The sequence below is a fragment of the Chiloscyllium plagiosum genome, chromosome 7 (assembly GCF_004010195.1).
Source record: "Chiloscyllium plagiosum isolate BGI_BamShark_2017 chromosome 7, ASM401019v2, whole genome shotgun sequence".
Classification (NCBI taxonomy): domain Eukaryota; kingdom Metazoa; phylum Chordata; class Chondrichthyes; order Orectolobiformes; family Hemiscylliidae; genus Chiloscyllium; species Chiloscyllium plagiosum.
The window spans coordinates 54,318,916-54,335,045 of NC_057716.1; the positions used below are offsets into that span (position 1 = coordinate 54,318,916).

General features: G+C 38.2%; 1 protein-coding gene across 6 annotated transcripts in view; it reads left to right on the forward strand.

The window, feature by feature from the left end:
• Positions 1 to 16,130, forward strand: part of galnt13 (UDP-N-acetyl-alpha-D-galactosamine:polypeptide N-acetylgalactosaminyltransferase 13) — a 417,261-nt gene that overhangs the window by 94,204 nt on the left and 306,927 nt on the right. For all 6 annotated transcript variants that reach the window (XM_043693777.1, XM_043693775.1, XM_043693779.1 and 3 more), the window contains one exon: positions 8,416 to 8,584. In XM_043693777.1, the coding sequence (XP_043549712.1) occupies positions 8,416 to 8,584 (169 nt within the window). The remainder of the gene's footprint in view (positions 1 to 8,415; positions 8,585 to 16,130) is intronic.

Sequence of the window (16,130 nt, forward strand, 5' to 3'; positions counted from 1 at the left end):
CAAAACAGCAAAGAGAAAGGGTCTGAGTTTCTGACCTCAGTATTTTAGCTTCCAGTTCTGTTTGGGGTTTTGACCCCCTTTTTGGAAAGCCCGAGAGAAGGATATTTTAGAGCAACATTTGGAATTTGATGTTTATCTGCATATGTAGACACAAGAAATTTTTGTCAGTTTGATTCTGTATTAACAGTGAACATTGATAGACTGTTATAACAGATTTCGGGCTAATTATTTTTCTGCAGTATTTAAATGTAGTTTTAAATGTAACAATTAAAAATATTGCATAATTGTGATTTTTGTGTAGCTTAGTTAATTGTACTTTTCAAGGAGAGGAAAGCAGAAAATGTCTTTTCTCAATCATTCCTTATTTTCTGGTCTCCTATAATATGAAATACATCAACATCGAAAATTATTGCTGATTACCTCAATGTTCTTGATTTACTCCATGCTGAACAACATATTTCAGTGGGAATGTTAATTGTGAATTTATTATGAATTATTAATATCTTCACATAGGGGCTCAAAAGCAGTTCTACAGATATCAATGTTTTTACGGTGCTGCTTTTGGTCATTCTAGAAGGCGATGATGCTATAACCAGAACAGAATTATCCAGTTGTTCCCACTGAACAAGGTTTTAAAGGAACAGTTGTCTTACGACAGTAATATGTTTCCCCTTATATCTGCTACTTTGGACTTAATTGTTACTCAAAAAAAGATTGATTACTCCAGGTGGAAGGTAAACACCTCATTATTTCCATAGTTTTCAAAGAATCCTCTGAATTATCCTGCAGCTGATTCTGATTTGACACACCAATCAAATCGTGGAGTCGTATTTTATTTTCTTTTGTATGCATCCTAATTTAATTGAGTTACGTGACATATAAATGTTTTTTCTATTTCTATTGATGGCTGTTCTAATGTAGTGAATGTAGAAAATGAAAGTAGGTACTCAGGCCTGTAGAAACTTGATGCAATTTTGATCCTGTTCAGTGGTTTGGAACAGGTCATCGCAGCACATTAATTCTACACCATATGGAGCTTTCCATCATTCTGCAGGCTGTACAATAGCTGAGTTTACTATTTTCACTGGAAGTAGATTTCCATTCCTGGAAGCTAACCAAGATTTTCTATCTTTTAAAACTTTTGTTGTACTTAACACTTCATGTAGTGAATTGTTTTTTGGCATTGAACTTGTATCAAAATTTACCTGCGCTTATCATCAAGTTTCAGTTTCTAATAAGACTGACTTTGTATGTATGCACCTGAATTAAACATCTATGTGGCAGTTTTATTTCTTGTTTCCAGGAACTAGGCTCTGTTGCAAAATCCGGAGTTACTCTTAAAGTAAGTGGTAGTGTACTTCTCCTTTGAATTACTGTTATCTGTAGTTGGGAAATTCTCCTACAGGTGTGCAAGCTAGACAATTTGATAAAAAAAATTGATTCAGTAACAGTCCAAGAATGACTTAAATGTTTGAGGACATTGTGTATTTTGGAGAGGAACTTGGAGAGGTGTTGCAGCTATGCCATGTTAGGAGTAATAATGAGGATTTGCATTAAACTATGCATATGTTAGGAAAGGAGCTTACAAGGCCTTAGAGCAGTTGTGAGACATAATTGTACGAGAAAGGAAATTGATGTGTTTCCTGCACTAAGCATCATTCCAGGTGACGCAGAGTGCCCAATCTGTGGTATGTGGGGACATCACAAACACTTCCCATTATCTGGATGAGCCCATGGGCAAGAAGTGTCATGGCTGCAAATGTTAGAGCTCAGGTTTGAGATCAAGCAGCAGTTAGAGTCATTGAGATGCATTCATGATACAGATAATTACATGTCTAGCACACTGAGAGACGATCACACCACAGGTTAAGGGCAATCAAGCAAATAAGGCATGGGTGACCACTTGGCGAGACTGTCTTGCCACATGTTAACTTAAGTTACTCACTGTAACTTTAAATGAAAGCTTAATTTAAATTAAAGTAACCTTACTTTTGTACTAATATCTAAAGACTCAATGTTAGTAGTAAGCAGAAATTCCTTGCCATTGACTCGCAAATCTGCTCCGCCCTTATCCATGTATATTCTTCTGTCTCTGCACTAGTTTAGAAATTTATGCAAGTAGTGCAGCAGAAATGGGCGGGTAGTGCAAGAGTCCCCAGAAGTCATGCTCACATTCTCTAGCATAGATAACAGTGATGGATCCTTGAAAGAGCGTAGTTTGGGTAGGCCAGCTGTACAGAAGGGCGGAAGATGTTATTCCTTCCCAAGTACTAGACTCAGATGTCACAGAATGGCTGAAGGACACTGTTCTGGAAGGGGGTGCAAAACCAAATGTCATGATCCACTTTGACAGGAAGGAGATGTAGTCCTGTAATCAGTGTAGGGAGCAAGGGAGAAAATTAGCGAGCAGCAATCTAAATGTTGTAATCTCTGGATTACTTCCAGTGCCACATACAAGCGAGCACAGAAATAGAAAGCTTGGCTGAGAAGACGTAGGTGAACAATTTGAAGAAGAGATGATATGGACACATGAGAATATAAAGAAGAAGAGAACACAAAACAAATCCAGATCTTCCTGGCAAGGGAAATGGAATATAAATTAGAGAAGAAATAGGTGTGCCAATGGTGTGTCATATAATAAATGTGGTTGAGAACCAAGCAGAAGGCTTGGAAGCGAGGTGAGAAAACAAATTTGTGAAGTTAAGAGGAGTTGTGAAAAAAGACTAGACGCTAACATAAAAAAGGAAGTCCAAAGTAAACACATGAAAACAAGGAACAGGAGACATTATGGAGCAAAAAGGTGATTCACTTTTAGAGACAAGAGGCGTGGCTGAGGTGTTCAGTGAATATTTTGCGTCTGTCTTTGCCTGTGAGGCAGATGCTGTTCAGATGACAGTGACAAAGGAGGAAACTCAGTCATTAGAAAAGTTTAAAACTAATAAGCTGGTTTTGGATAAAGTATCAGAACTTGAATTTGATAAAACATTAGAACTGGTTAAGATGCATCCAAGGATATTGAAGGAAATGAGTGGAAATCGCATACAGCAAAACCTTTCAGTCTTCCTTGAATTGAGGAATGGTGTTAGAGAGTTAGACGAATGCAAGTATGACGTCCTTGTTCAAAAAATGTTCTAAAGATCAGGATTGTAGATCAGTTAGTTTAACTTTGGATAAACGTATAGAAACAATTATTTGGGATACTTTAATCATATGAGGAAAATTGGATTGATGTGGAAGAGTCAGCATGAATTTGTTGAGGGACAATTGTCTAACTAGCTGGTGTTTTTTGAGAGAGAGGGTTGATACTGGTGTATATGGATATCCAAAAAGGTGTTGATACAGTGCCATAACAGACTTAAGGACTGTTATAAATTATGGAAGAAAAGGGATAGTAGTAACAAGGATACAAAATTGGGTGACGGATGGAAACAGAATCCTTTTTAATGGGTATTTTTCAGGTTTTATAATGAAGTTCCCAGGAGTCAGTATGAGAACCTTTGCTTTTTTGAATAGTAATAGCCTAGATCTTTGTGCGGTGGACAATTTTAAGGCTTTTGGATGACACAAAACTTATGATGTTGGTAAACTGAGAAGGACCTTGTAGAACTTCATAAAGGACAGATAGTGGGCAGATAGATGGCAGATAGATGTTCAGTGAAAAGACGTGCGAGGTAATGCAGTTTAGTATAAAGAGCACTGAGAGACAGTATAAAATTAAAGGCAGTATTCTAAAGGGTGTACATTGAAGTCATTAAAAGTGATAGAATAGGTGGAAGGACCAGTTAATAAAGCATACAGTACCCTAGGCTTCATAGGGGCACAGAATAAAAAAGCAAGTAGGTTTGAAAAAACTTATGCAAGATACTATTAAGTTGTAACTGGAGTGTTGTGTACAGTTCTGAGTGCCATATTATTAGGAAGGATGTTAATGCATTGGAGAGAGTGCAGATGTTTAGGACAATGGTTCCAGGGATGATCCACTTCAGTTTTGAGGAAAGATTGGAGAAGTTGAGACTGTTTTCCCTGGGGAAGAGAAAGCTAAAAGGAGATTTATTAATAGCTTTCAGAATCATAAGGTGTCTGAACGGAGTGAATAAGGAGAAACTGTTTCCAGTCAAAAGGCTTGAGAACCAGAGGGCACAGTTTTAAAGTGTTTTGCAAAAGAAGAAAACGTGAGCTGAGAGGAACAAAATTACTACTTTCATGCAGTAAGTTGTTTGGGTATAGCTTGCACTGTCTGAAATGTGGAGGCAGTTTCAATTCAAAGGGACTTTGCATCAATTTCAATAATCATCCAATGTTAAGGGTTACAGGGAAAAAGTGGGAGATTGTTCCTAAGTTAAAATGCTCAGCAAGTCACTGTAGAGATGATGGGCTGAATGGCCTTCTTCTACACTACAAAAAATGTGATTGGTATTTGAGAGGATATTAATGTGAATAATAAGACTGAAAATGGCAGCATTGGTATCAAAGCAGCAGGAGGTGCTGATTAAATCACACTCTGCTCTGAATGCTTCCAGGGATCCTGCTAATATGATCAAGATACTGCCTGAGGCATTGCACAGAGTGAAACCTGTAGTCTTGAAACTAGATGAAATATAGAGCCCAGTTTTGAATTTTGCCACCAGCAGAAAAGGTGAACATTTATAAATAAGACTTCAGAAATCAGAATAATTGCGTTTACCTAAACACTGGCAAACCAAATGTTAACAATTCATTGAAGTCCAAGAAGTTCATGGTAATGGTACTTTGCTCATCTATATTAAATATGAGGAGGACCTAAGGACAATAAACATCTTATACAAAACCTGGTTAAAAGCTATCATTACAATGGTTGGTGGATTTTGGTATTGAAGATTTGGTTCCTACAAAGAAAAATGGTGACGGTATTTCAACCATTCAGGGCATTGTGATTAACTCAACAAATACAACAAAGCTTAAAATCAAGAGGATTGCATCCTACAAAAAAAACCGGATGAACTAACAAAATGACAGGTTTTTGATGTACAGAATCTTAGAATGTACTAATTGATGAGCTAATTAGCAAAGTGGTATGAAGTAAAAACAAATCTGAAATTATTTAATTGCTGGAAAGAGGTAGAGAGTTAAATTTACATGGCATCTTTCTGAAATTGAAATGATGACAAAAACATTTGAATCAGCGAATTACTTCCACACTTTCCTATCATGTTCCTTCAGTTTCCTTTCATAAATATAACAGTTTATTTGATATCTTCACCATCTTGATGCTTTCCAATATATGATAGACCTGTGTATCTTATTGGAGTCTCTCTATTTCTGCTCATGTATATGTTCCAGCATTTTACATTGTCAAACATTCTAAACTAGATGACAGTCCACCATTAGAGGATTTAATCTAGTAAGGGGGCAGGGGGAGCCCAGGGAGATAGTGAGGAAAGAGATCAGTCTGAGACTGGTACAGTTAGAAACACGGGCAAATCAAACAGTCATGGCAGTCAGGAACAAAGCAGAGAATGAGGTAGGACTGATTAAATTAAACTGCATTTATTTCATTGCAAGAGGCCTAATAGGTAAAGCAAATGAATTCAGGGCATGGCTGGGAACATGGCACAGGGATATCATAGCAATTACAGAGATGTGGTTCAGGGATGAACAGGACTGGCAGCTTAATGTTTCAAGGTAGAGATGCTATACGAAGGATGGAGGGGTACAAGAGAGGAGGGGGAATGGCATTTTTGATTAGGAATAACATTACAGCTGTATTTAGAATATTCCTGGGACTATGTCTCGGGAAGTTATTTAGGTGGAACTGAGAAGTAAGAAAAGGATGATCACCTTATTGTGATTGTATTATACAGAGGAACCTTGATTATCCGAAGGACACAGGTGGGGAGTATTTCATTTGGTTAATCGAATGCCGGATAATTGATGCCGGATAACATAGTTAGCCACGCATCGGGACCTTGCGATCTCATTCAGAAGATCTGAAGTTTGGTTAATCAAATGCCAGATAATTTCTGCCCCCCAACCTTTGTCTTAGACTAACCTGAGTTTTTTGAAGAAGTAACAAAGAGGATTGATGAGGGTACAGCTATGGATGTGGTCTGTGTAGACTTACATAAGGCATTCAATAAGGTTCCTTGTGGTTGACTGGTTAACAAGGTTAGATAACATGGAATACAGGGAGAACTAGCTATTTGGATACAGAACTGGCTCAAAGGTAGAAGACAGAGGATGTGGTGGAAGGTTGCTCTTCAGACTGGATACCTGGTACTAATGGTGTGCCTTAAGGATTGGTGCTGGGTCTACTGCCTTTTGTCATTTATATAAATGATTTGGATTTGAACTTAGGAGGTATAGTTAGTAAGCTCGCAGATGACATCAAAAGTAGGGGTGTAGTGGACAGCGAAGATTACCTCAGTACAATGGGATCTCAGTCAGATGGACCAAGGTGTGGCAGATGAACTTTAATTTAGATAAATGTGAGATGTTGCATTTTGGAAAGGCAAATCAGGGCAGGACTTGTACACTTAATGGTAAGGTCCTGTGGAGGGTTGCTGAGTGCAGGTTCATAATTCCTTGCAAGTAGAATTACAGATTGATAGGATAGTGAAGAAGGCATTTGGTACGCTTGTCTTTATTGGTCAGTGCATTGAGTAAAGAAGTTGGGAGGTCATGTTGTGGCTGTCCAGGACATTGGTTTGGCCACTTTTGGAATACTACATTTAATTCTGGTCTCCCTCCTATAGGAAGGATGTTGTGAAACTTGAAAGGGTTTAGAAAAGAACTTGCCAGGGTGGGAGGGTTTGACCTGTAAGGAGAAACTGAATAAGTTAGGGCTATTTTCCCTGGAGTGCCGAAGGCTGAGTGGTGACCTTTGTTGAGATTTATAAAATCATGAGGGGCATGGATCAGGTAAATAGACAAGGTCATTTCCCTAGGGTGGGGAGTCCAAAATAGTGGGCGTAGGTTTAAGATGAGGGGGGTAAGATTTTAAAAGGGACCTAAGGGGCAACTTTTTCACGCAGAGGGTGGTGGGTGTACAAAACAAGCTACCAGAGGATGTGGTGGAGACTGGGACAATTACAATATTTAAAAGGCCTCTGGATGTATATATGAATAGGAAGTGTTTTGAGGGATATGGGCCAAATGAGACGAGATTAATTTATGATATCTGGTTGGCTGGACAAATTGGACCGAAGTGTCTGTTTCCATGCTACACAACGCTATTACTCTAAGGACCTTGTAAAAAGCTCATATTTGTGGAAGTTATCTCTGCATGGATTTCGTGAAGGGTGCTGACAAATAGAGGAATGGTGAAATACAATCATGGAAGTAGTTCTACAATAACACACCTTTACAGTGCAGAAGGCAGCCAATTGGCCCAACTTGTCTGCACTGGCTCTCCCCATTACTCACCTCACAGATCTGACCATTATTTCTTTTTAGACAACACTATAATTTCCTTTTGAATGCCTTTTATTGATCCTACCTGAAGCACATTCTCAGGCAGTACATTCCTGACCTTTAACCACTCTGCATGACAATGTTATTCCTCGTGCTATTTCTATTTTTGTACTTACTTTAAATCTGTTCTTTCTTATTCTTGATTCTTTCATGAGAGGTCACAGTTTGTCTCTGTTCTTCGTTCAAACCCCTCACTATTTTGAGTAAATTTATCAAATCTGTCTTAGTCTTCTTCTTAAAACAGATCATATCTCCTATCAATCTTTATAGCTGATGTTTCTAATCAGTGGAACCATTCCCATAAATCTTTTTTGCACTCTTTCCAAGGGCTTCACATCTTTCCTGAAATATCTGTCTTGCTACTATCCATTCTGTTTCATAAGCTGTATCTGTAATTGTCGCTACGTGACAATGAATCAATGTCTTTTAGAAGTCTGTGCACATAGCATTACCCTCATCAGTCTACTCTGTTCAGAAACTTTGTTTAAATACATGTGTTTCCTTAACAAGTCCCTGCTGGCTTTGTCAGTTCGTCCCTCCCCGCTTATTCTTCAAAGAATAATTGTAGTCTTTGTGAGTGCTGTCTGTCCTCAATAAATTTCCCTGTTGCAGTGTTTTGAAGAGTTGCACAAGCAATTGCAGCTCAGTGTGTTTCTCACAAGGGAACCCACAATCTAGGAGGCACTTTCCATGAATCTTTAATTTGTGGCACATTTTTCACTTCTAATGACATTGCAAATCAAGCAGCATGTTCTGCAGGATATTCCTACAGTGAAGCATTTATTCTCACAAATTAAGAATTGCAAGTTACATAAAATTTGTACTTTACGATGAAAACATGGTATCATGTTTGAATGGGGTATTCTCAAATGAAGACTTATATGTTTTGTACTTGAAAAATAGGCTAGATTGCTACCTATGTTTAAAACCAGTAATCTATTCTAATACATTATTTTTCTATTTCAGCTGTCATATCCCGAGCACAAGAAGGCCCAGGTGAAATGGGAAAGGCAGTCCTTATTCCTAAGGAAGATCAAGAGAAAATGAGGGACTTGTTCAAAATCAACCAGTTTAATCTCATGGCCAGTGACATGATTGCATTCAATAGAACTCTACCAGATGTGAGATTGGAAGGGTAAATTTCTTCTGATTTTTAAATGTGTTGTTTACCCTCAATAAAACAAATGTCCTGTGGCCCAGAGTACAAATGTAAATATAACTTTTGTTTCACTTTGGGTACCCATGTGTGCTATTCATCTTTATATCAATGTCAACTTCTATTTACCTCTATGCATGGAAACCCAACTTCCATTACTTGGTTGAAACTGATACAGAGAAGGGAAATTTGCTTAATAGTTAAAGTTTTTTTTAAATTCCTTTGAGCTATAGAACTATTTTGTCAATGTTTATTTATACAAGATGGAAGATATCAGGAGCCTAAAATTTCTGCTGTTGATGCTTAAAAGGTCTCAAAAGGTGGATTGTTACTTTCAAAGCAGCTCTTGAGTTAATGGCTTTTTAAAAGGTTTCTATTCATCATTATTAATATAAGGTTCATTGGTGTTGCACAGAGTAAAGTAGGTCAATGGACTTGGAAGACCTTTTGAATAGGCATGGGATTATGCAGGTATTGTTGAGACTGGGTTGCGGCTGACGCTAGTTGAGGGCATGTGGCATCATTGGAGGTTACTGGAGCAGCATTGATAATATATCAAGTAATTGGGAATAATTGGAGTGAGTGGGTTGGCATGGATGATTTAAGGATCGGGGTATGGGATGGCATGTATTGGCATTGCTTGCTATTGATAGGATGTGGAAAGTGGGTGGGGAGGGTGAAGAGGTCTATGGGATAAATGCTTGTACTACTTAAAAAAAACATATGCAGCTGGGTGAGTTGAAATATCAGAGAAGCAAGGCAAGGTCTTGCAACCAGAGTCAAGAGTGTGGTGTTGGAAAAGCACAGCAGGTCAGGCAGCATCCGAAAAGCAGGACAATCAACATTTAGGGCATAAGCTCTCTTGTAGCCAGCCGTGTACTCTTCAGCGCTGGTAGCTGCCTCTGATCTGTGTCACGAGGTGCAGGTTGGAATCTATCCTCAATTCATGAAAATTCCTCAAATCAAGCTATTAAAATCTGATTAAATTTTAGAATGTAATAAAATTATATTTCACTTTATTTGTAAATGCATCAAAACATAATTACATGCTTACCAAGACATCCAGAGCAAGGACATGTTCTCACATCTTCATATTTGGCATTTGCTTCTGTAGTTCATCCAGTGATCAGGTTTAGTCAAAGTTATAGCTTGGTTTATAATCAAATTTTGAGCTTCTTTAAAGTTGCATCTGATTGTAAGCTTTCATTATCTTATTTAGTTACAAAGTTGAGGTTCTCACTTAATCTTTTGAAGTCTCTCTGTTTCTCTCTTTCTTTCTTTTTCTCTCTCTCTCTCTCTTCCCCCTCTCCACACACCCCCCCCCCCCCTCCACCCCGCCAGTCTCTGTCCTATTCATTGTTTTTCATTATTTGTTACAATCTATTCCATCCATTTTCTGTTTCTGTTGCTACAGAATAACCTTGATTGTCTGAATGAGGTGGGCAGAGGCTATTTCGTTTGGGTAATTGATTATTCAGTTAATTGATTCAATGCCCTCCTCTGGGGCTTGGACTTTTCTGAAGTTTCCTTTTTCCTCTTTCTGCCTGCCTTGCTCCTTCTCTCTATCTCAGGGTTTGTTTCTGAGCAGACACACCCTTGTGTATAAGGGACCTGCTGTATTGCTGAAGCCTCCTGCTGCCCCACCCCCGCCAACCCCATCAGTTCAATTGGATTGATACAGCAAGCACTTGCTAAGTCTGCTTCCCATTCAGGAGACTAGGCAGGAACACACTGCTGTGAGCCCCTACACCTCTGTCCACCCCCACCCCCATCTCCACGTCCCCGTCCGTCTCCCCATCTGCCCACCCCCCTCCCCATTCTGGGTCAGCCAGACTGGACACCAACAGCAAACTGCTCCTGCCTTTGGAGGGTGAGTCTCAAAATAGCACACACACTCAGTCACACACACAACATTTTACTGCAACCTTTTGACAAGTTCCACCTTTGCCCTATACAGGACAATGTTGGAGAGATTATCTGAGGAAGGGGGGTTTAGGGTACACCCCTGTGTAGAATTCCACAGAAAGTGTGGGAAGAGGGAGGGAGGGCGAGAGGTCAGTCATTTGGAGACGGTGCCTGGGCTCCCATTGATGGCCAACACTGTTCTCTGTAGCATTTCAGTGAACTGAATACATTTTTAATCATTGTGCACAAAAGACGCGATCAGTGTTGGAAACACCTCGTTAATGTAATGTTTCTATTGGGACCTTGAGATCTTCTTCGGATAATCTGAAATTTGGATAATTAATATTTGTATAATTGAGGTTCCTCTGTAAAACCATAAATAAAAAGTCAGAAGTAGGAATTAATCTTCGGTGCACCCATTTTCCAGGCAGTAAAGTGAGATATCAACATCGATTTCCAGTTCCTCGGATGCTGCCTGACTGTTGTGCTTTTCTAGAACTACATTCTCGACTCTGAGCTCCGGTATCTGCAGTCCTCACTTTCTCCTAGTAAAGTGAGACATGTTTTACCAATTATATGGATCCTGCACTACAAAGAGGATTTTCAGGCAATCTTGACAGGTTCCTTAAATAGACATTGTGCCCTTTGCATATGCGAATACTTGTTTTGGCACCCCTCAGCAAAATGAAATAGTAAGGATCAGAGAGTACAGTACCTGTTGTATTCTTTTATGATCCACTCTGTTTTTGTTGATATAAATCTATACTTTCAAGTACAAAAAAATTCAGGTTTTGTTTGAGAGAATCTTTCTCTGGAGATTGAAATAGTAGAAGTGCTTCTTCCAACTCCTTTGAGATATAAGGACTGCTGGCAGCTCATGATTGCACCCCACTTCCCTATTTTGCTGTCCAAACTCTTGCTGCCAAGCCAGTCAGTTAGACAGTCCAAATTAGACTGTCACTAATGGAAAGCTCACTCAAGATGTGATAAGTGCAGGCAGCTTGCTTTATTGTTATTCTGAAGCCTGGTTTCCAAAATGACCGAAAATGAATTTCAAATTCCGGGGCCAATTTATCATGTTAGTGTTATCTCTGAGAAATATGTTAGACGCTGGAGTAGTGAGAGCACATTATGATATTTAAGACTGCATTTTTGTCATACAGCTGAATATCATGGATTAGAAATTAATTTGGATAGCATTGCTTCTAGCAATATCATTGAGAATGTTGTGCAGGTAACAATCAGGTACTGGCTGTTCATGGGGAGTTGAGGTAAGTGTTTAAGTAGCACTCTGCAAAATGACTTTTCCCTCATGTATTCTTATCTGTCCAGGAAGTTGTTGTTTCTTTTGAGAAATGTGATTGTGGTATTCCATCAAGATAATAAAACCCATTAAAATGCTATTGCCTTTTTACTTCCTAAATGAAACACATTTGAAGAGACACCAATGTAGTTTCAGTTTGTGGCTATTTTAGAGCACTCTCTTCCATTTATATTGTACTAGTGTTAATGTATTAATGAACTGGATGAAATAACATTGATTTATTGCCTTAATCTACGTAATATTCAATTTTAATTGTGAAGTTGAGAAGTGGTACTGTATTTAAGTAAACTTGACCATTTGTTAACACTGGTATTTTACAATTGCCCAACAATTCTTTTAAATATAAGAAGAATATTTATTGATAATTACTTCAGTTATGGTGTGTATAATAGTCATCACCGCAAAGCACATTTTTAGGATCACCATGTGTTTATTGCTCTACCTTGTTCTTTTAAGTTGTGATCCTTACAATCTGTAAGTAATATATTTATTCTCCATTTCATTCCTTACCTGAATACTTGTTCCACATATCTATCCATTGGTATTAAATGAACTTTAGCACTTCATAAACCAAAAGCTTCATGCTTACCTGCACTAAAGGTTGCCTGGGTTTAATTCTGTACTGAATACAAAATGTACAGGAGATTACATATTTCATAGTTCATGAAGTTTAATCTGACACATATAAAACATTTCCCACAAAAATAAGATGTGGATGTGATTACCTTTATTGCCTTTTGGAGATTTATTGAGCATGATATTCAGCTATGTACTGCCATTTGTGATAGCACTGTTCAGGTTGACATCATTCTTACAAATCTCTGTAGGTATGAACAACTTTCTAAATGAGAATCGATCTTAAATTACTAGTGGAATTGTAATTGTTACAGCATAGTGGGCCAAACAGCTTCCTTCTATGTGTACACCTGCTCTGAACGTTGATTCAGTGCCATTGAACATTTTCCCCAAACTCTGCATATTGTTTGAATTTAATCAATGACCCTCCTAAATGCATTAGTTCATCATGAAAGAACAATCCAGCAAGAATTCATGTTTGCTGTGACAAGTGACTCTAAACCACTTGTGATTACTTTTAGTAAGCAACTTATTCGTAATACTTAACATTTAGTGATGGGATTAGTAATGAGCAAAAACAGTGTGAGTTGAAGGCCAAGTGTGTTGCTGACTATTGGAAATTTGGTTCAAACTGGAAATTCAGTGCAAAGGTGCTTAAACTCAGATTTACAGCAAGAAGTAAACTTTCCAGAGTACGAGGTGAGTGGGGGAGGATAAAAGCTATGAATTTAGAGACTGGCCTGCACGGAGACCAATTGTGAAGTGATGTCACAAACCATAATGTGATTTGAGAGCTAGGGAAGAAGTGATTAAGAAGCAGGTTTAGTGAATACATATTATCTTTAAAATAAAAATAAGGTCTTCAGTTTGTATTTAGGTTTGCACTCTTTTTCTTCTTAAAAATAACTGCTAAAGTATTAAGTTGATACGGTGATTTTGTTTTTTCTAGTTTATAAAAATGCTCAGTGCAGTGAAATGTAAAGAAAACAAAATCTGTAGTCATTAATTTGTAAGTTAGTTCAAATATGATAGTGATAGCAGGATGTATGATGTGTTGCTATTGCAACATGTGGAAGCTGCTGGATACCAATGTAATCCTTAGCAAACACATCATTGGTAAGTGTGTACAGTTTGAGGATCGGACTTGAGGAGTTCAAGTCTGAATTGGGGATATTATGATACATCAAAGAAGAGGAAAGTTTGCTCCAGAGGGCGGTCACACCCTTCAGACTCAGTAGTTCAAAACTGGTCTGTGATAAGAGACAGAAGGATGTGACTACAGATGAGGCAGCTGTGAGGATGCAGGAGTTAGAATGGAGAACCTTGGACCCTCAAGTGCTATGAGGTTCCTCCCACAGTGCTGGGTAACCCAGTACTTGCCACCCAATTGGTGTCAATGATGTTGGTGTGACCAGAAATGCCATTTTGCTGAAAGAGTTGAGAGCTAAATTAACAAGCTAAACTTCCAAGGTAATGTCTGGATTGCTATGTAACCAATGGGCAAACTGGCATAAGGTAAATATAGGCAAGGAGTTAAATGCATGGCTCAAAGGTTGTGGGTGGAATGGGTTCCAGTTCATAGGGCACTGGCATCAGTCCTGATGTAGAAAGAAGCTATCCTGGTGACACAGGCTTCACTTGAATTGTGCTGGACCACTGCCCTGGTGAATCAAATAACAAGGGCTATGAAGAGAGCTTTAAATTATTAAGATGGAGAGGGGAAATGTACCTTACAAAACAAGAAGATATAGTAACACTACACGGTAGTTATTTGGATACCAATACCCGGAGTTGGAAAAGAAAGGACTTAATTAACAAACATACATAAACAATAATAAACGTAGAAAAAAATGTAAAAAGGCAAAACTATTGTTTCTTTACTTGAATGTGAATATTCACCAGAACAAAGATGAACTAACTGCAAAAATACAGGTTAATAGATGTGATCGGATACCCATTACAGAGATATGGAGATCAAACCTGGGATCTAATATTCAGGGGTTATGTGATATTTTGAAAAGACAAGCCGCAAGGAAAGCGTGGTGTAGTAGCATTGTTGATATGAGGCAGAGTAAGTAAGAAAGCAAAGATCGGTCTTGAATCTGAAAATACGAATCCATTTGTTGGAGGTAGAATTAAAACAGAAAAGAAGGCATTGGTAGAAGTAGTCTATAGGCTATTTAACAGTAGCTACATAGTGGGACAGAGAATAATTGGGAGATACTGAAGACCTCTATAAAGGCAATGCATTAACCATGGTTTACTTTGATCTTCTTATACATTGGGATAGTCATATTGAAAGAGGAAGGCATGAGTAAGTATTCAGTGTATTTGGAACAATTAGTTTGAGGTTGCGTACTTTGGCAGGAAGAATAGAGGTGTTGAATATTATTTAAACAGAGAAAGAGTATAGAAAGCTATGAAACAAAAGGATTTGGAGTCCTCATCCATGATTTTCAAAGCTAGCATCCAAGTTTAGCAAATTAGAAAAGACAAATGGAATGTTGGTGTTTCATTCAAAGGGAATGAAATGTAAGTGTAGGGAGGTTTTGCTAAAACTATTCAAGGAACTTATCAGATCACAGCTGAAATACTGTGAACAGTTTTTGTCTCCTTATTTAAAGAAATAAATGTTGGCATTGGAGGCAGTCCAGAGAAGTTTTACTCAGCTGATGCCAGATGCAGACATACTGTCTTATGAGGAGAGATTGAATGGATTGGGCCTGTACTCATTGGAATTTAGAATGAGAGGTGACTTTATTGAAATGTATAACATTCTTGGGAAACTTGACAGCACGGATGTGGAAAGGTTGATTTTCTCGTGGGAAAGTTTAGGACCCAAGGGCTAATCTCAGAACAATGGAGTCGCATATTTAAAATAGAGATAAGGAATTTTGTCTCTGAGTTGTGAATCTGTGGAATTCTTTATGATAGAGAGCTGTTGTGGCTAGATCATTGAGTATACTCAAGGGTGAGATAGATTTTTCATCAGTAAGTAAATTAAGAGTTATGGAGTTAAGGATCATCACATAAGCAATTACCTCATTGAACAGCAGATCAGACTTGACAGAATGAATGACCTCCTTCTATGCCTAAGGGTCTTATAGTTCGCCTTTTATACTCTTAACAGATTGCATTGTCCACAGAATTACAGTCCTTTTTTTTAACAGTTCACAGTTACTCAAATTCTCCAATGGGTTACTATATCCTTTATTTCAGAGTAGTAATTGAATGACAGTCTCTTGGCACTTTCTCAGTTTTTGAGAGTTTCTTAATCTATCAACAGCAATCAAGCTTATTTAACTGATTCTTCCTTTTGGTCATGCCAAGGTAAATCTGGAATTCTTGGAAAGCTGCAGGATGTGTCTCCTTGACTAGAAATGGTCTACACTCATCCCTAATGATATGAACAAGTTATTTTCTTTGCTGAACAGAGACTTGTTTTCTCTTTGGAAGTTCAGTGATTTGTAGGAAAGTCTGCAACCTCATCTGGAAAATGTCTAAATCACATTAACTTGTATCCAAATAGAAATTAGCTATCCTTGAAGATGGAGCTTCCTTTCACCTTTGAGTAAATGCACCATTTACAACACAATTATTGACAACTTTTAACACCTTTCTCGGACTTTAGGAGTTTCAGTCGAATCGCTCTAAACTGCAGCATTGTCTTCTAGTGTAAATATTTTGCTCTTCAGTCTCTAACATTAAGGCACCCAGGTT